The sequence below is a fragment of the Onychomys torridus genome, chromosome 5 (assembly GCF_903995425.1).
Source record: "Onychomys torridus chromosome 5, mOncTor1.1, whole genome shotgun sequence".
Taxonomy (NCBI): domain Eukaryota; kingdom Metazoa; phylum Chordata; class Mammalia; order Rodentia; family Cricetidae; genus Onychomys; species Onychomys torridus.
The window spans coordinates 73,169,240-73,194,766 of NC_050447.1; the positions used below are offsets into that span (position 1 = coordinate 73,169,240).

The 25,527-nt window shown below is 39.9% G+C and overlaps 1 protein-coding gene across 2 annotated transcripts in view; it reads right to left on the reverse strand.

The window, feature by feature from the left end:
• Nucleotides 1-25,527, reverse strand: part of Cubn (cubilin) — a 222,821-nt gene that overhangs the window by 134,895 nt on the left and 62,399 nt on the right. For both annotated transcript variants that reach the window (XM_036188531.1, XM_036188530.1), the window contains exons 26-28: nucleotides 24,795-24,951; nucleotides 22,464-22,651; nucleotides 199-349 (exon numbers count right to left, since the gene is read on the reverse strand). In XM_036188531.1, the coding sequence (XP_036044424.1) occupies nucleotides 199-349; nucleotides 22,464-22,651; nucleotides 24,795-24,951 (496 nt within the window). The remainder of the gene's footprint in view (nucleotides 1-198; nucleotides 350-22,463; nucleotides 22,652-24,794; nucleotides 24,952-25,527) is intronic.

Sequence of the window (25,527 nt, forward strand, 5' to 3'; positions counted from 1 at the left end):
ATCGCTTCCACTCTAACCATTTCTTCTCAGAACACTAGCAAAATTTAACTCCCCAAATTCCACAGACTTCTCAGTAAGTCTCTTAAGCCTAGCTCTAGCTACTGCTTTGCTTTTATTATTCGTTGATGCTACTATTTTTAAGGATAGAACCGGCCAAATAACAATTATTAATACAACCGATATCAACACGGGACTTACCATGAATGAACCACTGCATCCTAAATCCTTTGTCATATGAAAGAAGCGAATCTGTATAGAACAGTACATGAAGATTGGAGCCTGTGGTGGCCCCTGATGGGAGGATATCTCTTCCACAGTATCGTCCTATCTTTTGTGGTCCATCATAGAGCTGAAATTAAAGAGAAATTTCACAAAGTGAAAGCACTGCACATATTTTGTTGTTGTTGTTGTTGTTGTTGTTGTTGTTGTTGTTTCTTTGTTTCTTTTCAAGGAATAGGACTAGCTTAGCTATATAGATGCACACTGGTTCAAAAGTTAAAGGTAAATCTGCTCTCATGGGATATTATAAGATTTAAAATTTAATTACATAGAGAGTGTTTGGGAGAAGGATTGGATTATTAAACTCAATAAATGTGAAAATTAAACCACGAATAGTCTAATTAAAATCCAGAATAGGGAACTGGGCTGTTCTTGAATTAGCTGTGTAGCCATAATGAACTTCTGATTCTCCTGAAAATCTCTCTCCAAGTCTGGGATGACAGGTGTACAGGACTAAGCTAGATTGACACTGCTCCGGGATCAAACCTAGGGCTTTGTGTATGCAAGGCAAGCCCTGAACCAAGTAAACATCCCCAGCACCAAGTGAGCACTTTTTACCAGCAGCAAAAAATGTCAATGATGTACTATGTTTTCATTGTAATTCTGCTGTTCACCGACAATGGCTTCTGATTTTTGGCAGTATAAATATCTGATACTTTAAAGGTGTCTGTTAAAATTTCCACTAAAGATTCCAAAAATGTATACTTTTTGTTGCTGTATAATATTATTAAATTTCTTAGCAGAAAGTCTGTGCCAAACTGAAATCATACTAGCACTTTATAGACATGTTTTTTATTCAAGTTTGTTAAATTTGGCTGCTAATATATTTTTATTTTTTCTTTCAATAAAGATTATACTTTTTTCTTAAAAATAAATTTTTCATACAATATATTCTGATTGATATTTCCCCTCCTTCATATCCTCTCACCTTCCCACACATCCAACTCCAAGCTTTTTCTTTCTCTCTTTAGAAAATAGGCCAGTCATAAACAAGTGAACCAGATTAAAACAAACGAGGGAAAAGTGCATGAGAAACACACACACACACACACACACACACACACACACACACACACACACACCATAAAAACATAAAATTGGAAATGCTAGTGCTAAGAATGAAAAAGTGTGCTTCTGTAATTATTGTCATGTGTGTTAGGTTGAGCCCTGTACAACTGAAGCCTTTTGGGTTTTCCCCCTTGCATGTCTAATGGACATTTACATTTCTTCCCTGGGAATCTCTCTGCTCAGGTCATTGTCCATCATTCCATGGACATATTTCTACAGCCTTTTTAATGTCTCATTTAATAACCATATCATTATATATAAACAGATATCCAATTTAAAATAAGAAAACCCATTTTTTTCTCTTTTCACTTAGGAAAAAGAATGCCATCCTGATAATGTGCCCTCCTCATGTAATAGGCCATTAGATTTCCCCTTCATCCCCGTGAAGTCCACATTTATCACTTTGTTTTAGTTACCCTTAGAATGAGCTGCATGTGATAACAAAATGGAACATATCTGAAAATGTGCACATGGACTTCCCTGATTATTCTTGTTATTTATTTATTTATTAATTTATTATTTATTTTTATCTCTCTATGTAGCACTGGCTATTCTGGAACTCACTCTGTAGACCAGGCTGGCCTTGAATTCAGAGGTCCCTTTGCCTCTGCATCCCAAGTCCTGGGATTAAATTTCCAGACTATTTTTCCCTGTGGGGACTGGCCTGTCTTGTGTGCTGGCAAGCACCCTGCCACTGAGCTGTATCTCCAACCTTCCCTGGTTGTTTTTTCAGTGGCTGTACATTTGGTGTGTCTGTGAGTACATGTGTAATATGGACTTGGTGACTTTCAAACTGATGAAGTTACTTTTATTTACTAAAATGTAATATATGTGCTTTAAATACATTGACTCAGCTTTAAAAACTTTATAACTAAATTTTTCAAAGTACTTCAGTGGAATCTTTCCTAATTTCAATGATTAGATGTGAATATTTTTTCACTTTTGAATGAATCATCTTTCTTTGGGTTTTGGCTTTCTTTCTTCTTTCTTTCTATTTATTTATTTATTTATTTATTTATTTATTTATTTATTTATTTATTTACTGAGACAGGGCCTAACTCTGTAGCCCAGGAAGGCTTGAAAATCACTATGCAACCTAGGATGGCTTAAATTTGTAGCAATTCACCTGTCTCAGCTTCTTATATGGTAGGATTACAGGGGTGAGCTACCACACCTAGTGAAACCTTAGCTCTTTACTTGTCCTTCTATGCAGGCAGTCACATTGCCTGCCTTCCTAGTGATGGGCACAGCATCCTCTTACCCCTACTGATTGTGAATTTCCTTAGCAAACAGGCCACTCCTGGATTTCTTTTCCTTCATTGTTAAAAGCGGAGCATTATGAGAGTCGAATCCAGTACATATTCAGTGAATGGACACTTGGGTTTCTTCCACAAATGCATTTACTTTAAGGACTTAATATCTACTACTACTTCTGTATAGTTAGATAAGAATTTGAATCATACAATTGTAAATATCAGTCTAATAATTTTCTACAGTAAAAGGTTTGAATCACTTTGTGGTCATTCTGTAGAGTGGGGACCTAGGTGTTATCTTGTTCAGGCTCCTAATAAATCATGATTTCTGAATGTTGGTCCACCTCATCAAATGCTCAACCACTTGGTCACCATGTTTATTAGATGTGGGGAAAGTTTGCAGAGATTTAAAATGGGAAGCAGAGTCCAATATGCCATTCACAGCTTGGCACTAAATCCATGATTTTTAAGTAAATGAATAAGATAGTGCTCATTTCTCAGGTTTATTACTTTACCTTGTTTCTGTTTTGTAAATACTCTTACAGGTTTCTAGCATACTACATGCATTGGCTAGTTTTATGTCAACTTGACACAGCCTAGAGTCATTTGCGAAGAAAGACCCTCAATTAAGAAAACACCCTCACCAGATTGACTTCTTGGTAAGCCTAGGGAGTATTTTCATGATTAATGATGTGGGAAGAGCCAGCCCATAGTGGGTGGTGCAAACCCTGGGTGCTATAAGAAAGCAAGCTGAGTAAGCCATGAAGATCAGTCCAGTAAGCAGCATTCCTTCATGGCCTCTGCTTCCAGTTCCTGCCTCCAGGTTCCTGCCTCCATTGATGGAATGTGATGTGGGACTGTAAGTTTTAAATGACTCTTTTCTTCCCAAGTTGCTTTTGAACATGATATTTTACTTCAGTAATAGAAACTCCGAGAACACTACTTAATAACAGAAGCCAGATGGAGGAGGAAGAGTGAAAGAAAGGAAAAGACAAGAAAGAAAAGAAAGAAAGAAAGAAAGAAAGAAAGAAAGAAAGAAAGAAAGAAAGAGAGAGAGAGAAAGAAAGAAAGAGGAAGGAAGGAAGGAAGAGAGAGAGAAAGAAAGAAAGAAAGAAAGAAAGAGGAAGGAAGGAAGAGAGAGAGAGAGAAAGAAAGAAAGAAAGAAAGAGAGAGAAAGAAAGAAAGAAAGAAAGAAAGAAAGAAAGAAAGAAAGAAAGAGGAAGGAAGGAAGGAAGGAAGGAAGGAAGGAAGGAAATAAACACAAGAAAATCAGAAAAGCGAAATAAGAGCCAAATGGGGGCAAGAGGAAGGCAGGCTGGACTGGGAGTGCTCCCAGGCTGGACTGGGAGTGCTCCCGAGTCACTGTCTCATTGCAGAATATTTTTCTCAGTTTCAGAGTTTTCATCAGTTTTTTTGCATCATGTCTACTTTGAAATGAAATACAAAAAATAAATACACTGTCTCCAAATATTAACATAATAGGCAAGTCTTTCAGCTTAGACTCTTTAAACCAAGAGATTCTAACTTTGGATTGTGGTTTAGTGACCAAAGCTGAAATTATTTCATCTATAACCTGCAAAACCTTTAGGCCTTTAGGACCATTACACCCTCAACCTGGTGAATTTTAGTAAGCACTGGATAGCAGCAAGCTGAGGAACATACTGTGATTCCATACACAGTCATTATATAGTACACTACACCACAGAGCATTGTTTTTCCCCATAGCTCAATGAAGTTAGGAGCTGTGACCTTTTACATGACATAGAGGGTAATTTTTCTTCTTTCTAATGGGATTCCTTCACTAAAGAAGAACCCCTAAATGCCAGAAGCCAGTGGTCTTAAAATAGCACATTGTGAGTTGGACTGGGCAAGTAGGTGGCTAAGGAGGATGGGTTTGTGGAACCACTGATGAATGATAATTAAATGTCTTTATCTTCTGGGAGGAAGGGAAAGACACATTACAGTAAATATCAGGTGGACACATTTAAAGATGCTTAAATAAAATGTCAGATAAATTAACAAACTAATTAGTGCACAGCGATACTTCCATAATAGAGAAGGGGGACTCCCACCCCATTCCCTCAGTTTTATGTCTTTTTACATTTACATTTACAGTTAATTAAATCAATTTTTTTGTTTGCATTCACACAGATGTCAGTGTCACCTCCACAATTCATTCCAGAGTAATCTCACCACACAAAAAGTAACAGTCATTTTTCAAAGTACACAAATACCAGTCACCATGGAAACCAGCTGGTGTCTTGCCACTCTTGATTCTGTTTTCAGTGCAGAATGTTAACCACAGGATATTCCACTTGTGACTCATAGCCGCGACCAGAAAACTTGCTGGTTTGGACCTGGTAAAACTATGATTTCTTCTGCTTTTAGCGAGCCCAAGAGCTACTCCACAGAACCACCAAGATGTCCTAAGTGAGCTCATTTAAAAGAAACTAAAAACTGTGAATGAGATTTTTCTCACCTTGAATATGAGTCCTTGTTTGTGTCGCCCACAGCCTTTTGATACTTGAACCGATTCTCCCTTTGTCACCTTGGCCATCAAAAACATCTCAAATGTAAGATTGTGTATCAACTTCTGTGTTCAATCTTGTCAGTTTTTCTCTCAGAACAAAATTCATGTATAATGTTTGTGGTTCAAGTCTCCCTAGCCTCCACTCCAACACAAAAATCTCAGCCCTTCTCAGGACACACAGAGAAGGGGGAATCCCTTGGTCAGGCCACACTTCCCAGCATGCTGGGCTACTGGGTTATTTACCCTGTGTGGTTGAAAATCTGTGCAAACATGGAGACCGTTAGTGAGTTGAGACTCCAGTTACAGTATGAAACGATACATGGGCCCCTCTCAATATTAAGGGCCACAAAAGCCAACAATACAGAATTGAAGATATACAGAGCATGTCAATATCTGAGGGAGATAGTACAATTATTGTGATGTTAAGGCTTCTTAAAGTTTTATTTAGTTATGATGTGTGTGTGTGTGTGTGTGTGTGTGTGTGTGTGTGTGTGTATGATATATGTGCATGAGTGAAGGCATGCAAGTGGAACATCATGCATGTGGAGGTTAGAGAAAACTTTCAGAAACCCATTTTCTCTCCTCATCATATGGGCCCTGGAAATAGAACCCAGCTCACCAGGCAGTCACAGCTAGTGACTTTGACCTGCTGAGCCATCCCACTGGCCTACTGAGATAGTTTGTTTTTTCAATTTGTATTATTGTTTGTGTATACGTGTGAATGGTGTTTGTATGGGGTCCTTTGTGTTTATGCATGTCTGGAGGTCAGAGACAATGGTGAGGAATTAATCCTCCCCTTCCACCATGGTATCTAGGGATCAAACTCAGGCTAGCTCCCTTGTAGAGGCAAGTGCCTTCACCTGTTGCACCATTGGCCCTGAAGATTAAAGAACCCTGGCTTTCAAACATGGTGGTACATGCCTTTAATCCCAGTGCTTGGGAGGCAGAGATAGGTGGATTTCTATGAGTTTGAGGCCAGCTTTGTCTACATAGTGAGTTCTAGGACAGCCAGGACCATGTAGAGAGATACTGTCTTAAAAGAAACCAACCAACCAACAAACAAAAAAGTCGCTTGGCTTTGTGGACACTTTCAGAATCACTGGAAATCTGGTTCTAAGTGAGTAGAGCCTCATGCAACATGCTCTGACCACACCAGATCCTCTCTTCACTAACTTCAAGAACTCTCAAGAACATGTTCTTCAAGACCCTTGGTTTTTGAGGGTCTCATCTCTGAGTTGCTTTATGATGCTGTTTTGTGACTTTGGGAATTTGGGACTATAATAGAAGAAAATGCTAATTGAATGTCTGCCACACAGAGTAGATGACTAGATTGACATTTTCCTAAGTCTTTCATAATGGGAATGTGACATCCAAAGCAGTCCTTTCTACTTCAGATCAGCACAGAATTCATTCTTTATGGATTCTTTTTTCTTTTCTTTTCACTTTTCCTTTCCTGGTCCTGAAGCTCAGACCCAGCATCTTGCCAATGTGAGGCACACGCTGTACCACCAAGCCATAACCACAACCAAAAAGTATTATTTTCTTGAAGTGTGTCTAGAAATAAATCTCACTTTTCTCTATTGCAGAAGATTCATGTTAAGACAGAGAAAGCAAATTAAACCTTTTTTGTATGATACCATTAAATTTGACATAAACTTTGGAAAATTTAGTCCCATACTATTATATATAAATCTTGTAACTTCCAAGGAAAATTGCTTCAGATCTGAACACGTAACTGAAATAATTTATCTGCTGGGAAGAAGAATTTTCAGATGCAGCAGATTTTCCTTTCTTTATATAAAGGGAGACTCTAGTCAGGGCCAGCTCATTAAACTCCTGAGAAGGAGTTCTTAGATGGGCTTTTGAAGTGATGTGTAATTGATGGAAGCAGTCAGATCTTTTCCTTGTCAGGACATCCACAGTCAACGTGGTCAGAGTTAGGCATAGTCTTGCTATAGGAACTTTGCTTAGCACACAGTCGTGAGGAAATTGCTTAACTTCTTGAATCTAAACTTCCTTTATGAATGTATACGTTTGGTATCATAAAGTTTCTACAGCTTTGTGACAAATGAGAAAACTACATGGTAACAAGGCCTGACAGGTAGAGTATGCTTGAAATGTCCTTCAACTTTTGGTCAGACATAAAGGGAACAAAATTAGGTTGTTTTTTTTTTTCTCAAAAGAAACCGCCCAAAAGTAGCTTTGTGAAATGAAATATGAGTCTAGACAGCTGAGGCTGACTCATGGTTAGCCTTAGAATCGTCACTGGCTGAGAAGACAGGGAAGAAATGAATCAAGCCTGGAAATGGATAGCCCTTTCTTGCATCATGTTACTATGGCAACCTCGGGATGAGAGGCCACTGCAGCTATCCCTGCCATTCTGGGTGTAGAGCCAGCTGCAGATCACCCTGTGTGGTCAAGGAGGTGAAGTCTGTGTGCAGGAGTAGAAGAAGTGTAATCCATCATAGCAGGGGATGGCCCAAGAAGAAAGAGGACATCAGAAACTGCTGAGGCTAGCATGATGAGGTGAGAAGGGGCTAGGCATGCTGAAGTGAAAAATGCTTGTCCTTATTTTTAGTGACCTTTCTTCTATCTACCTGCAGTTCCTGCTGGCCCTGGAACACAAGAGGGCCAGAGCTGCTGAATTCTTGAAACGTTTGTTCACACCTCTTTCACCCCACCCCCCCACCCCCCAAAAAAACAACTGTAGAATGCCTGTGGCATTAACTCATTATTTTTCCAGAGCTGAGGATGAACCCAGGGTGTTGTGCTGGCTGGGAAAGCACTCCCCTCTGAGCTACATCCCATATCCAAAGCACAAGAGTAATCCTTATGGATGTTGTTAAGTTTTACACACATTATCTTAGTAAACATGGGACCTTTGTAGGTTGGTTTAAACTTTAAGGATTTGGGTATGTTTCTGTACTTTTGCCAAAGGAAAATCACAGAGTGAGATACAAAGTTGTCATTATGAATAGAAAAAAAAACACAGAGTGGATGGGGAATATATCATTGAACTGCAGAAGGTAAATTAGGCAAATGTCCAGGAAGGTTGATAGTGTAGGGTACACTCAAGACCGCTCCACCGTGGCTCTTTGGAGGCTCAGTGCCTCTCCTCAGTAAACATGCAGCTACTCACTCACAGTGCACTGGCATCTGAAGCTCACACACATCTCCTCACTGCAGGAAAAGCCATGCTGCCATGTACTGTCAGGGTGGGGCAGGAAATGTGAAATACCCATCTAAAGTCAATGATTACTCATAATGTCAGGCTTTGCATGCGAGCTAGAGAGCAGCAGAATACCACATTCTGAGTTATTTTGTATCACTTTGAATTAGAGGTTTATCTGAAATCCAGACGGCTTAGTGGCCTGTCTGTGGGCTGGCTGGTCTCCACGTACTCTAGCTGCATTTATAGTTTCAAGTCTTGCTTTCTACGGGTCACTCACATCAGAAGCCACAAAGGTTGATTTTGAGTTTTTTGTTGTTGTTGTTGTTGTGTTTTTTGTTTGCTTTGTTTTATTTTTTGTTTAAATCAGTGTCTAACCATGGATGTAGGCTAATGTTTAACTATAAAGATGTGCATCTCAGAAATGTTTAGAAAAGTGAAAATTTAAAGGACAGATGTCTCACAGCAGGCTGCACTGTGGTAACAGAATCAACACACATAATAGATAAGTCCCATAGGAAAATGTCATAATAAGGTATAATGCATGAGATAATCTATGAATGTTAAAATAAACATCAAAAGAGAACAGGAAATAAATACCACTAAATACTATTAGTAGTGGTGCAATTTGATTTTTTTGTTTCCTCTAGGCTTTTCTATGTTTTCTCAGTCTCCTGCAATGACTGTGTGTTCTTTTTTGATTAGATAAATCTATTTTTAATGCATTATTTTGGGGTAACTATTGACATCATAATATAAGTACGTCTTGGTAATGTTTTCCCTATGCTATAATTCCACACCCCTCTACGTTGTCAGACACCCAGCTAGTCCACTAAAAATATTCTGCTATTTCCATATCTCTTTTCTGCACTAAGGATCAAATATCAATATGGCTGTCCTAAAACGTTGTTACAGAAAGCAATCTGTTCCAGCATTATCTTCAAACCATTTTTGTCCCAAGTATTTCCTTTTTCATAGTAACTAACTTTTTATTATTTATTATTGTAATCTTCCTTAAAAAATTAGGAGTCCAGGGGCTAAAGATATTCTATAAATACTGGTTTTTATAACAACTGATGGAGCAGTGAGTGCCTAGTTCCCTCTCCAGGGGGAAGGGAGAGGCTTTGAAAGCCAATAATACTCTCCTGTGAATATATGAACAGTTAATTCCATAAGCTGCGGCTGTTCTTCTGCCAATTGTCTTGCCATAGTGAAACACGAAACGCTCTAAAAATATATTAATGTATCTTCTAAAAGTCTCTGCATCTGCTGCAAATGGACTCTGGGACAGAGCAAAGTCTAGTTGATAGAAAAACATGATATCATAGAGCCTTGAGCCCTAGAGACCTCAAGCGCTTGCACCTGTCTCTTTCCCCAAATCACCACAGCAGAAAGAGTAAGCCTGTTAAATAAGAACTGAAATTAAAATGTCATTACGTGTTTTTAACATAAGAAAAGAAAGCAGAGGGGAACTCTGGAGGCGGTCCTGCAAGATAGGTTAAAACGGACATGAAATGCAGTGATTATTCTACATGCCAACTAAAAAAAGCTAATGTATGTATGTATGTGTGCATGCATGTATATGAATGTATGTATGTATGTATGTATGTATGTACATAGTTATTATAATACCCATAATGCTGCAATTAGAAATCTTCTTCATTTTGAAAAGTAAATTGAAATCCGCAACTGGGATTCACAATAATTAAAACTCAGCCTTGTGACCAGCACCTTCCTACCCATTCAGTAGTGAGTGTGCCTTTAAACATGGTCCCACTCATGCAGTGTGCCTGCAGGCCTGGTTTAAACATGGTCCTGCTCATGCAGTGTGCCTGCAGGCCTGGTTTAAACATGGTCCTGCTCATGCAGTGTGCCTGCAGGCCTGGTTTAAACATGGTCCTGCTCATGCAGTGTGCCTGCAGGCCTGGTTTAAACATGGTCCTGCTCATGCAGTGTGCCTGCAGGCCTGGTTTAAACATGGTCCTGCTCATGCAGTGTGCCTGCAGGCCTGGTAGCAGATGTTGCTATGCTTTTCAGCCCTTGGCTGGAGTGAAGGGAAAAAAAAAAAAAAAGGCAGGACATAGCAGGAGGGAACTGTTGTGGGAAATGATTTCGAGCTGTGAGCATGTAAAAAGGATTTTAAGATTTTGAAGGTAGTTCAGGAACTTGATAGGTTTGGCTCTTATTCTTCTGCATCTCTTGCTTCAAATCTGAGAGGATCTGGAGAGCAGAGACCACTGCACTTTTAAACCCAAGGGCAGGCTGTCTTTTGAGGGCTGGTGCCTCTGCATCGAGTATAGCAAATTAATCACTTGAAAATTCACTGTGAGGATGGTCAGAAAAGAGCAGCTCTTTGCCCTTTCCCTAAAGATGGGGGTTTTATGTAGCAGTCAGGCCTTAAATGGATCCTCATGCCTTAGCCTCTGCAGTGCTAGGATTATAGGTGTATGCCACCAGATACCATTCCCTACCCAAAAAGAATTTGAATCACATTAAAATAAAGATCTCTTAAGTTGTTAAAATAAAAAAAAAAAAATCACATTTTACCCAGACAACTTAGGAGTCTACATGTTGTGTTCGATGCATCTGGGACTGCTTTATGACATGTGAGAGTTCGGCTTCATTGCTGTACTTCTCCAAGTTCTGCTTGGAGATTATCCTAGAAGAGTGCTGGAGATTCACAGCTGCTGTCAAGAAAAAACCTGAATGGCTGGCATATAGCTTCTACTTACACTTGCTTGTGAGTGGCAGGTGGCCTAGTACTTCTCTGAGCTATCAGCAGACTGCTGAAGTCCCAGAAGCGGACTTCCTCTAAAGGACAGTTCTAGGAAGTGTGACTCATCTGCTCAGGAAGGGTGCAAGGAGGAGCCCTCCAGATCAAAGAGAGGCAGAGCCCTTGCTTTGCTCTAACCAGGAAGTGAGATTTTTAATTACCAGGCTGCTCAGATTTAGATAGAGGAGGCCTGTGGCCTTTGTAAGAAGACCAAGAGGCAGAGGGAGGGAGCCCTGGGCTCCACACATGGGGACAGTGTGAGTCCGTTAATCATAGTTAGGAAAACTGTCTTGCAGACTAGAGCCTGTGGGGTGGGTGGGTTATGTAAGTAGTTATGTGTAGAGGGTATTTTCAAGAGCATGTGGGTCTCAGTCCACATATGTGCTGGTGTGTGGAGGCCAGAGATCAACACTGGTGCTTCAATTGCTCTTATATTTTGAGACAAAGTTTCTCCCCAGTTTAACTAGTTTGGCTGGCCAGATCCAAGGACCCTCCTGTTTCCACATCCCTATCCCCCAGGGCTGGAATTACGGAGATGTGAGATGTGATGTCACACTCAGCTTTCTGTAGAGGAGTCTGAATTCATGCTTGTGTGACAAGCACTTTAGTAACTGAAATAACTCCTCAGGTCTCAAATATAGCTTTTTATGTAGTGTAAAAGGCTCCAAAAAGCCAACAGTATTCTTTGAGATTCTGCTCATGCTAGACTAACAATGCACTGTTCATGGGCATGCATTCTCTACCAGGCACTATTCTAGGTTAAAATGCCTAACAACTCTGGGATGAAGACAGGATTGTCATTTTTACTGTGGAGCTCTACAAGTTGAGATGTGTGCAGGTTTAATAATGCAGGATCATGAAATTCACCAACTATCCAAGGACAGATGTTATCATCTTCTTCACCAAAATTTTCTTTCTAAAAATAAAAAACTGTTTGTAGCAAAAAGTCCTCATTCTCTGTTAAGGGATACAGAGATCAACAACATGGTTTTTAAAGCTATGATGATAGTTCCCAAAACTTCAATGGAATCTACCCTTTCTTCATCCTATTTCCTCAGAGCCTCAGTTAGATGAGTGGGTTAGAATGTGGGTGTTGTGATTTACAACTTATCCTTTGTGACAAGTGCCAACATGCACTAAAGAAGCTGGTTGCAGACAGAGGGCAAGAGGAGAAGAAAGAATCCAGAAGGGGGCCATTAATTCCCTCAGCCTGTAGGATGGAAGAATTCCTAAGTCTGGTACAGAAGCATCGCTACTATTAGCACCAGTGACAACAGGGAGAATTTGCTGTGTGCTGGGCTCTGTTCTCATTCTTCATGCTTATTTATTTACTCTGATTGCTCCATTTTACCAAGGAAAATGAGGCACATAGAGACTGAACAACTTACCCGAGGTTACCCAAGCTTAGCTTTAAAACCAGGCTCTAGAATCTTCTTTCTGAAATATCATGCTCCACTGAGCAGCATGGAAAGGAAGGATCAGGACTGCTATGGGGCCCACTGCCTGTGAATTCTGGCTGAGGAATATTTGAAGAGCACTGTGCTTTATTCTTAGCACCCCACAGCAATCAGCAGTTTAAAGAGATTTCACTAAGCCTACTTAAACAGACTTGATTCTGGTAATGGGTTCTTCAATCGCACAAGAAATAACTATTTCCAATAATACTTTTCATAGAGAATTAAAGAAGACTATTATGTATCTTGAAACCAGAAATCCTGGATACTGAGTTCTGGAGTCCTGCATAGAAGCAGTTATGTAGTCATGTGACCAGCAATGATGCACAAATACAAGCATCTTTTTCACTTCCCTTATTGGAGAGGAAACACTTTAATTGGATAAAAGATTCTGTCTTTAAACAGCTCCAGGAAAGAAAGAGAAGCCAGTCCTATCCAGAGTTGAATATATGGAGTAAGGGGACATGGAAGTCAAAGGCAGCCTGATGAACCATGGGAGCTGCTGAACAGCACAACCCTGGACCTGGGGGAGACAGACCTCACTAGACTGAGCTGCCAGTCAGCTAGAAAAACACAGGTGACATTTTCAAGAAAGGATGTTGTAATAAGGGTGGAAAACATCTTCTTCAAATGCCCTAAGTAGACTTGAAATGGCCAAGAATGATGGTTAAGCTCTCTTCAGGAGTATGGGGAAGAATAGCCAAGAAAGCAATCCTAAACTGTTCTTAAAATTCCTCTTTGAACATTCTCTCTTCACAGCAATACAAAACTTGGCCCCATTGCTCTCACTGTCTATAGCAAGCCCTTAATGGGTTTCCATATTATTCGAATAGCCAGAATCATCTTTAAAAAATGTTGATCTCAAACCAGCATGGTGGCACTTGCCTGTACTCCCAGCGCTCAGAAGGTGGAGACAAGAGAATTTAGGAGACAAACCTGGCTCAAAAAAATAAAACAAAACAAAAAACAAAAAAACAAAACAAAACAAAAAACCCCAACCATATACGTATTCATATAAAGAAAATATTACATTCTTAAGAATGCCTATCTGAATATGCTATTTCACTGATCTGGCCCTTGAGAGACCTGCTGTTTGGAAAAAGAACACTAAAGTAGACACCCTGTAGGCCCCTGTGATCTACCTTCAGGTCTGCAGACATAGCTTTCCCTTGTCGATCCTGAACCCTTGTGATGCCTAGGTACCTTCTTCCCCAGGTTTGCCTTTTCTGGCCCTCAGAAAAGCTTGGCTGCTTCCTTGTCTGATGCCTTCAGAGCACCCACTGGCTTCCCCTCTCAGCAGATAGCACAGCCTACAGTAGAACCTTTATTGTGTGACATGGTAACAACTGTTTCATCCATTATGACATAAGAAACTAATTATAAGCAGTTATATCTCCATAGTCTAGGTGTCTAAATTATATCCTCCTGTCTGAACAGTGCATATCAGGATAGAGACAGCTTGAAGAAGTAACACAGCCAATGAAAAGCAAAATAACCAGACCTACCAAATTGTGTTTAACTCAGCGTTTTCCTAATTCACTACAACACAAAGCTCCTGTTTGTGAAACATCACCAACTTCTGTGGCATATCACTATGTGATTACCCTGCAGTGACTTCCCTATGTCTGTGTTCATGAATCACTATATGGAAAACTAAGAATACCTGTTATGACTCTGATGTGATTGAGACATGAACTACTGTTGCATAAAGCACCAGCAAGCCTATGTGAGTTCTCCACAAATACAGCTGGTACAGCATTGGGTAATTACCATGTGATTCACAGTTGTGGGACAGGAAATACTGCTCAGGACATAGATATAGGAAACATGGTGTCAAACTGGAGGATTCAGGGACATTGGTGATGAGTTCTTCAATCCATTCTTTAACTGAATGCATTATTTTGCAATTGACAGACTCCGTGGCACAATGGTTGTTTTGCAATTGAAAAGAGGACGTGATAGTGAAATATACAATGATATAAACATCTGGTGAACAGGATGAATGACATCAAGAAGGATTTGGCAAGAGATGAAAGAGATTTTTCCACACTAGAGAGAAATGCATTTGACAGAAGGCACTAGCATCATAAGCAGGAAGAATCTGAAACTTTCTAAAGTTGAAAAGGGACAGGAAGGGAGGAAAGGATGGGATGGAAGACTGTGCTGGCTTGTTGTGTGTTAACTTAACACAAGCTACAGTTATCTGAAAAGAAATCTCAATTGAGAAAATGCCTCTGTAAGACCCAGCAGTAAGGCATTTTCTTAATTAGTGATTGATGGGGGAGGGCCCAGTCCATTGTGGGAGATGCTGTTCCTGGGCTGGTGGTCCTGGGTTCTATAAGAAAGCAGACTGCCAAGCCAGGGGGAGCAAGCCAGTAAGCAGCACCCTTCATGGCCATTGCATCAGTTCCTGCCTCTGGGATCTTGCCATGTTTGAGTCCTTGCCCGATTTCCTTTAGTTGTGAACAGTGGAAATGTAAGGCAAAACCCTCTTTCCTCCCCAAGTTGTTCTGGTCATGGTCTTTCATCATAGCAATAGAAACCCTAAGACAAAGACTAGAGTGGCCAAATAAGAAAAGTATAGGCATCAAAAATTCAGAGTTCGAATTCAAGCATTCTACCATCAAGCTGATATTGGTTATGTGATGTGGTAGCTGTAATAACATCATCACAAGGCCTCTGAGAATACAAGTACTCCTGTAGCTATGGAAAAGTAAGTTTCACTTTAAAGAGAACTATTTAATTGTACACAAAGGTAGATACTAAGCTACCTATCAGAACACTTGTAACTTCCCAATAGAGCTTTGAAATGAAGATATCACCATCAGCTGTGACAGAGCAGGCTATAGACAGTGATCTCTGGTGCTGGCCAAAGGCTTATGGGGCCTTACTCTGCTGGAATACTCCTGGGTTCTGGTGAAGTCTGAGGTAGGGTCTTAGAACATGCTTCTCTATCTAATAAGATCCCTAGTTGATTCTGGAATGCAGCTAAATTTAATGGCCAGTTTAAAAATATAATTTTTTAAATCAATAGAGACAGCAATTTCTTTGAAAGTACTATCTATCTATCTATCTATCTATCTATCTATCTATCTATCTTCTACCACCTATTGGTCATCTATGTATGTATGTATGTGTATATGTATGGTTACTCTATGCACACATGAGGTGGCCATAAGAGAGTATCAGATGTCCTTTATCATTCTCTGCCCCCTTTTTGTAGAAGCAGGATTGTAGTGATATTTTATTTCTGCACCCCAATAAAACTTATCTGGGGATCAGAGAACAGAGCCAGCCACCAAATTAGTTATAGAGGTCAGGTGTGGTGGCACACGCCTTTAATCCCAGCCCTTAAAACCTCATGTCTTTGCTTGGGAAGGACACACACCTTTAATCCCAGGAAGTAATATGGCAAGACACATAAAGGTATATGAGGTGTGAGGAAACAGGAACTCACGCTCTGGAGGCTGAGGAGTTGGCAAGGTGAGGTTGGCTGTGGCTTGTTCTGTTTCTCTGATCTTTCAGCTATCACCCCAATATCTGGCTCTGGGATTTTTTTTTATTAATAAGATTGTTTAGCAATTCATCTTATGCAGAGTCTCTCCCTGAACCTGAGGTTCATATTTCTCTCAGCTAGGCTGGAAGCCAGCAAACACCAGCAATCTGCCTCAACAAGCCTTCCATCTCCTCTTTCCATGGTGTTACAGGTGTGCTGTGGGATCTGAACTCTGGCCCTCATGTTTGTGCTCAAGGGCTCTGACTCACCAAGCCACCTCCCCACTTCCTAGACTGCAGCCTCTAGGAAGGAAACTTGTCAACACCACACTGCTGCACCTACATGATCTGCAGAAATGGCAGTTGGAAGACCAAGCAGCCACATGGGCTCTTGTTAGATATCTTGTTTTGACAAGATAGGATTTGTTGACTTATTTACATGCTTATTTCTCAGAAAGTGAAGACAAGTGCTACCCTGGATGTGCTGTTGCTGTGGAAGGAGTAGCTGTTGTTCAGAAGGGACAAAACACTGGAGCCATGTGACAAACTGTCTGAAAGGACAGAGAATAGCTGAGTACATCAGTTGTGAGTCTAAGACTTGTGTGACTCTGATTTCAAAGTGATCTAGAAGGCTATCTATCTCAAGATAGGTCAAGAAAGAAAGAATAATTCTTAAAAGGGAAGGGATAGGAAGGGAAAATAAAATTCCAGGTAAGTTACAGATTATTAAAAACTAAATTATGCCTATGTCAGAAATGGCATGGGAGCAGAGGGTTAACCAAAGGGGAAGCCTGTGAAGAAAGCGACCCACCTGGGAAGCTTTCTGACTATCCTTGTGAGCACGTGTACAAATTGGCTAAACATTGGGGTCTATTGTAACTAGGAAAAGGGTCCTAGTTTTTAAAGCTATGATCAGAGTAAGAAGAGGATGACTGAGTTGAGCAGGTGGATGCCGTCAGATAAGGAGGAACTTGACACAGAGGAGGTGGATGAGCGTTAGTTTGAAACTGGAGAAAGAGACGTAGAATTTCAGTTCGGAGATAAGTCAGCTACTTGAAGTGAGTCTTTGCAGGAATAAATGAACTCTATTATATTACAGGAATTGCCATCTTGGTGGATTCTTGGTTGTCGTAAAATAGTTTAGAACGACAGCAAACAAGAAATTTGCCATTGCTCACAGTCATTATATGTGAGGAGGGCTGCTCATACCACCTTGAGAGTTGCACATGCACATGCAAGCTAGACCCACACCTTGGCTGCTAAGTTTTAAGTGTTGAGCCACTGATTTTAAGTGATTGAGGTGGGTATCCTCTGCACAGGCATGACTTCAGTATTCATGTTAAGCCCACAATGGCAAGGGTATAGAAACTCTGTGGAGCTTTTGGAGCAAAGTGGGACGAGATGGGAACAACCATGGAGAAGTAACAGAGCTTCACAAAAGGAGAGAGGGTGGAGAGTTCACTCTTGGGCCTTTCCTGGACTCTTGGGCTCTCCTGTGTGGCCTATGCCCCTCACAGCTGCAATCCCACAGCAAACATTAAGAATCCCTTCGCCCATCTTACTGAAAGTGAGATGCACCTGTGGTAACTATAATGTAGAAAAATGAATGTGAGAACTGCCCAAGGTTTGTAGAAAATGTCTTTCAGCTTATAAATATAGAAATGTTTTGTTCTGACATTTCATGAGTGAGATTGACAGGAATTTCAGCTAATATCTTAAATCAGACATCAAAAGTAATTTTAGCATATAAAAATAAATCAGGATTATTATAGTAAAAGGCCATTTCTGTGAAGAAGACATGATAGAACAACATCCATTCCTCTTGACAACAGTGTCAGAACCACAGATGTGAGGGACCCATGACATCCCCTCATGCTTTCTGTGAAGGTACCAGAAAGTTATGAAAGAGTATTTACGGTGTGTGAAGAAGTGTTGCAGCCAATGGCACCGGCCCAAGGCACAGCGCCTGATGTTCAGCATACCTGCCTCTTACTACCATTATTTTTAGCTATGGGAAACTCACATCTATATAACTTTTCTTACCTGTCAGATAAGAACAATATTTCCTGTGTTATCCAGCTATAATATATGCTTAGTAAACGGTAGCTATTATTATAACCTGGGTATTTAAATAGTGACAGCTCCCAAATATTCATCAACAGATCCATGTAATCTAAAACCAGTGGATGAGAGTATTTGAAGCGTGTGCCATCCTGGGCAACATTTTTATCAATTACTTTTTAATCGAAAGTAAACTTTTTTCATACGATATAGGCTGATCATTTTCCCTCTTTCCCTCCAGATCCTTCCTACCTCCTCAATCTTCCAACTCTTTATCAATGATTTTTGAAGAAGTTGTTTGCCCACAGGTAATGGGTAATGAATAAGTCTAAAGAGTAATAAATGTGGATGTAGGGGGATCATGATGTGAAGAAATTCCCAGACAAATTTAAACATAACTTACTAGGAGTAATGCCCTTTGGGACCTTTTTAAGCTGTATGAGCTCAGGTGAATAAGAATTATAAGCCACAAAGCTTAGCGGCTATAACAGTTCACCTAAGAGGCAGCTGGGAGATTACGGGTCTTGATTTAACTTGGGTGGTAATAAACTTCAATGTAGCTTCTACCTGTAAGACCAGGAACATTTTAACCAAATAACATACTCTCAGGGAAGGCATCTCTACCCAGGATCATGGAAGGTTCTCTCCAGTTCTGGGGCCACGTTTAGGACACTCTGGCATGCAAAAGAACATGTGGAGGGGGACTCCCATGAAAGCTTGCCTCTTGAGAACCAGTTTAGGAAATATAGGAGAGGATTAGAGAAAAGTGGCCCTGGTCTCCTATATTTGTTTGAGGCAAAGAACCCAGTCAAAACTCACTCTCTGCACATTTATGTCTCCTCATGGCCATCTGCCTCCTGCTAATCCACAACACGGCCCTGTTCAGTCACACTAATCTTCCAATGATCTGTCCTAGCCCTCACCTTCCTTGACCACTCTGAGTACTATCTCTTACACCTTCCATAGTCCTCTCTTTGTTTCACTGAGCCAACTCCCTTTCTCTGTCCCCTTCTCACCATTGAACACCCCCCCACTCCCCTCACTTCCCTCCCCCCACTGACCTAACACCTCTAACACCTGCCAGAAGTGTTTACACATCAGCTTGCCGATTTCTCCTAAATCTACCCCTTTCCCCATATCCTCAGTCACCTATTGGAAATGTCTTTCTAAATGGAGACCCAGGGCAAACATGAAATCACATTATGAAACATAGACTGAATCCCTGGACTGACTTCACATAGCTGCATGGGCAATGTCCAGCTTCCCTAAACAAATGCCCTGTACTCCCACTGAGATCCATTTCTAAGCCTGATGTGTCTTGTTTGGGCCAGAGGATAAAATAATAAAGGGTAGGTTCATTTCCCAGTGAGGTTTGGACTGGACCTCATCCAGTCTTTTTATAGTTTCAGTTTTATTACTTCAAAATAACTAATTTCTGGGCCCAGAAATCATCACTCATTGGGGAATTGGCTAAGTCACTTGAAGGAAAACAGAACAAAACAAACCTTTAACTAGAAGAGATTAAAATAATGGGAGCTAGAGATTTTGTGCTTGTGGCTTTTTTCTCCTTAAATGGTTAGCTTTTTTGTTTGTTTGTTTGTTTTTAATTTTCCATCATAGACCAGCCTCTGCAGCTATGGCTCTGGTCTTGCCCCTTGGCTTATAGCAATGGAAAAAAGAATCTCTTCCCTCTGGCAACAATGTCATTCTTTGGAAGGCTTTTCTGAACTTCTGTTTCTCATTTTGTATTTCTGCACTTTCACCATCCTTGTTGCACAAGAGAAATGCATGCCTGCACCATGACAGGCGCACCATCACAAGGGACCTCTAATGAGCTGTTCTGTAGCTGACGGAACAAGCATTCTTATTTGAGTTTTCAAAAACACCTCTAAAAATTACCTGGTGAGGTGCTTTGTTGCCATTGCACCCCCAGGCAAGTTCAAAGAAGTGGTGTACAGTTCCTGGAAATGTTCATTTCATTTCCTTCCCACTGTGTCTCCCATCTAAAGACCAGTCCATTCACTTCCTCTTCTCTTTAGCTCTCTGCACTGGACTTTCTCAGATTACAACTGTGGTGCCCACTGAGCATGGTGTTGGTTGCACACCCAGCATTTGACATGTTGCATGTTGTGGTTTGTGCTCAAAGTTGTAGGGCTGTAGTGAATGTATAGGAGTTTGCAAAAACATTGGTGTGGGATTCAATTCTTCCTCATTCATTAATAGCTATCATCATATTACAGTTGAAATATGGCTGTGATAATTTAATCTCAGTTTCTCAAATTTGTACTAAGTCTCAGTGTAAAGGAAGGACTTAGTCAGAGTTAATATCAGACAGCTGGTACATCAAGAAGTCATGAGTTCAGGATGAGATGAAAGCCCTAACTGGTAAAACTTGCTAGTTAAACTGTGATTGAAGTCTCCCATGTGGAGAAAAGTATAATTCAGTTATGTAAACAAAGTAAGGTGGTTCCTGATATCCTGGAGGCATCTGACTTGAGGAGAAGTTAAGCAGACCTTAAAACCATTGGCAAGCCAGCCATAATACACACCTATAATCCCAACATTTCGGTGGTAGAGGCAGCAGAAACAGGCTCTCAAGGCCAAACTTGGCTATCCAGCAAGTTTGAGGCTAACCTGTCCTACAGCAGGAGACCCTGTCCCTAAAGCCTGAAAGCCAAACAACGGCAAATGCCATTAAACTTCATGCTTGCAAATTTGCTGTGTAGTGCATTGTATTTTCTTAGGGTAACTAGTATATGCAGCTTTCTAAGGTGCGAATACTACTTCTACATAAATTTTTTCTACATATAAAACAAGGGCTGTTTTATGTTTGCTTGATTGCTCTCTTTTTTTATTTTGATAGACTCTAACTATTATTTCTCAGGTTGGCCTAGGGCTGACAATCCTCCTGCCCAGCCTCCCAAGTGCTGAGATTACAAGTATGCATCACTACACTTGGATAAAGTTTTTGTTTGATTTTGTTGTTATTAATCCAAAAGAACTTCTCCCCAAGCAAAGGAATCTCCTTATATTCTTGACTTCAAGCAAAAGTCTCTCAAAGAAAAGATGCTCTCTCTTCCTTGTTTTTAAAGCTAACGTAGTACTTCGAAAAGGCATGGTGATCTCAAACAACAGTAGAATCACATTAGTCTTTCAGTAAAGTTGGTAAAAGAGAGTTAGGAAGAGGGTTTGCAAAGATTGTTCCCCTGGGAATATGGCCTCAGCTTACAAGTGCTGACTCTGTAAGTCTTTGCAGGGGAGACTTTGAAAAGTCACAAATCATATATTTTCAGCAGGCATTGAACCTAGGGCTTTGCACATTCCAGGCAAGCACTCTGCCACTAGCTACATCCTCACTAATAATCTTTAAAAATCTAAGTCATATAGATGGTGGATACCTTGGAAAACATGACCAATACATATAGTCAGAGTGGGTCCCCTACACTTCAGAAAAGATGTCCAGCAAAAGCAGTGGAGGCAGACACAGCAGTGTTCTATGTTAACAGCAAAGAGGGAAATAAAGCTAATATGTTAGCTGACTCAACAGTGATGTTATTAACTATGGAACATCGATGTCAAATATATGCCAATTGTTTAAATGAAATTGTACAATGCATGAGTTATAAACCAAGATCTAAGTTAATATTCATGTGAGTGACTATTAATACTAAAATAAACAAAGTAAGTGTCTTCCTAATTTTTAACATCTATAATCCTAAAAGTTGCATATACAAATCATCAGAACAACTTTCTTAAATGAAATTTCCCATGAAAAAAATAGCAGATTACCTCGTATTCTACATTGCCTCATAGTCTTTTTTTTTTTTTTACTTTTTTCATTATATTTGTGTTTTAATTTTATACATCAGCCATGAGTTCCCCTGTCCTCCCCTCTCCAGCCCCCCCCCCCACCTTCCCCCGGCCCCTCCCCTACATTGCCTCATATTCTATATTTAATATTAAAGCAACTTCTATTGAATAATATTGCACAAAGAAACTTGGATTCACATTAGAGATGGATGGATTTTTGTATAACAAATAAAATGTCTATTTTGCAAACAGAAAATTGACTTAAATGAATTTTAAAATATAAAAGTAATACTTAGTACCAGGAAAATTAGGCATTGAACATATTTAAACATTTCTCTCATGTATAGAGATCAAACATAAAACAACAAACAAGATAATAATTTTAAGTTAAGGTTAAAATGGTGCAGAGAGATATGAAACACACGCATTCATATAATACTGATAGTTGATATGTTACAGACACACATAGTGTGATTAGGGGTTTGATTCTGAAAAGGATGGAGAACTTCTAGCATAGGTTATTTTAGTTGATATGAACATGGAATCATTTATTGAGCTGCAGAACACTTACCTCTAAATAATCTGTGAAGCAGTTTGGGTCATTTTCCACTTCAAATTCCAGAAATGTGTAGTTCACAGTGTTGCCTTTTGTTGCTTGGATGGTCCAGTTACAACGTTGATTGTTATCATAGGGCTTTGGATAATTTATGCTCTCCAAGATGCCATGGGTTTTATTCACTATTACTACATTGTCACATACTGGAGGAAAAAAAAAAAAACAGCCATGAGTGTTAAGAAGAGCTCTCACACATAATCATAATGTCTCTGAGATACATATGAAGTTCCTATTTAACAAAACACCAAGATTTTTCCACTTTTCCCTCTAGATTAATAAATATATATGTATACATGGCATGGCATTTTGATGCTGAAGGAGACTCCATTTAGAATAATGTGAAATAGCATTTAGGTGAATTGAAGCATCAAAATGTCATGAAAATGGAAGAGCTACATTAAAATAGACATCCAGTTCCTATCTACTGTTAGACAAATAACTTGGCTCTACTCTGATCTCTCAGCTGTATTTAGAAACATGTGGTGAGCACTCTGTGTTTTCTAGCTTCAACATTTAGAATAAATGAACATTCTGATCTTTGAACTCAACAATTAGAAACATATGGCCTTTGTGAATGGTACGTGAGTAACAACTATCTGCATGAGCCTCAGCAAAGACTCTGTTGTCCCTCAAGTTACTCATCATGAAATTCTGAGTGAACAGAGAGAACACAAAATAGGAAAGAAGAAATCAAAGTCCTCAATTATGAACGATTTTTGAAATATCACAGGTAGCCTTTTCTTAAGATGAATTTTTTTTCAGAGCCACAGAAGTGGCTCTAGCTATGTTTATTCTGGGATTAAGCAACAAATCCAACCAATTGAAATGACCTGAGCAAGGTAAATGCATCACTCTTCTCATTGTTTATATTTTTAAAAATTATTTTCTATTTCTTTATTTATGATGTGCAATAAAAAGAAGGTGGGAAAAAAACACTGAAAATGCTGTCTCTGCAATGTGGCTCCTAGACATTTTCTACTCCACATTGAATGTGGTGACACCACTTAGAGATTTGGGGACGTAGCGTATGGCCCTTCAACTTCTTCCTTTGCTGCGGCAGACACAATAACCAGCTGTATTCTTCTGGAAGATCTTCAGGCTACATTTTTGTTAACAGAGGAATTCTCAGTAATATTTTTTCGCTTTAGGTATGTGTGGGAGAGTACGCCCATAGGCTACTAGAACCACAGGCCTGGTGGCCAGGTCAAAACAACAGTCTGCATTCCACACCTACACAGGTGGCTCTCACTTCTCACAAATCACACTGTCTGCAAACTCAGATCTCAAATGGCCCAAACTCTCTGATTTCAAATGGCAAGTGGTTTTTTTTTTGGGGGGGGGGGGGGGGGGGGGCAGGAGCTCATGTAGCACAGGTGAGCATTGAACTAGCTACATAGTTAAGGATGACCTTGAACTTCTGACCCTCCTGCCTCCACTTCTCAAATACTGGAACCCTACACACATGCCACCACACTTAGTTTTATGATGTGTTGGAGATGGAATTTAGAACTTCACATTAGGCAGGCACTCTGCCAGCTGATCCACCTCCCCAGCCTCTGCTTCTATCTGTAAGGACTGATATCGTGTATATAAAAACTACTAGAAGGAAAGAAAAAGAGAGAGAGAGAGAGAGAGAGAGAGAGAGAGAGAGAGAGAGAGAGAGAGAGAGGCTTTAATAACCTGATAATAGCCAAGAGAAAGCGAGGCAAAGCAGTGACAACATTAAAGGAACTACCACATGAGCAGTCAAACAGATGGTCACCCCATGGAGCATTAAGGAGCTGTTTGCATATAAAATAATGATTAATTTCTGAAGAACAGATTATACAGAAAATCTCAGCATGCCAGGGGAAGGAGGTGGACAAGAAAGGGAATGGGAAGATATGGTCCACTATAAAGAATGTATCTTCCCCATGCATGCTTCTCTAGCTAATAAAACTCAGGCAGAGGACAGAACCTAGGCTGAGAGTTTAGTTTGGTTGCTGAACCAATGCCTCATTAAAGGATTGTGAAATGCGGCATGAGTGAAAACCAGGAGTCACTGGAGCATTCTATGACCTGGAGCTGAACTTCAGCCATCTCTGAGTCTCTTGGTTTATTAGATGCTTTAGTGATATGAGACTGGGTTTAATATGTCTGTGTTTTTCCTTCCAATGACTCCAGAGTTTTCACATAAGAACTCAAGACTAATTTCAAAGGCTCAAACCACTGGTTAACATTATCTGGGTTGTTTCACGGAGTCTGGAGGTCTGCTGGGCATTCTCTGCTGCTGGAATTTGTACTTACTCTGGCGGTATTTTACTTCAAAGCCACGTCCTTGTTGACCTTCATCTGTCCTCAGTTTCAACAATATGCTGTCTCCGCTGGTGCGGATGGGAGCTGGTGTTGTGTCTCCACAGAGTTTATTTATCAGGTGGGAGCTGGTATGTGGGCCATCGTACACCTTTAATAAGACATTTTGCACATCAGACAGGCAAGGCATGTATGAATGTAAAGGACTTTTCAGTAAGGAAATGAGGACCAAATATATGTGTTCTTTAACAAAACACTAGTTCTAAATTGTATCAAAGTGTCTCTAAACTTGGTCAATGAACTGAAATGTATGACAGTAAGTAAGTGAACTGAGATTGAAATCTGAACATGCAAAATGGAAGCTCAATACAAACTTTGAGACCATAACTGATATGTGGTTTTTAAATCCAAAATGCATAATTTGAGAAACTTCAGCCCATTTTGTTTATAGGATTCTAGAGGGGTGAATTGCATGAACTATAAAAAGACATAGCTAGATGAGTTTATTATCTCCTCTAATTCACCTCAATAGTTCAGTCAATTGTAAGCTTTCAAAACATATATAATAAAGTCATGTAGATTATGATTAGGACAAGGTCCATAACTACTCAGGATATTTTTACCAAATCTTTATCGCTTATAGTAAAATACCTTAAATAATTAATGTATCAGGTCACTCAGTATACATTCTATGTAAAAGATTTTCATTTTACTACATTTCTTTAAG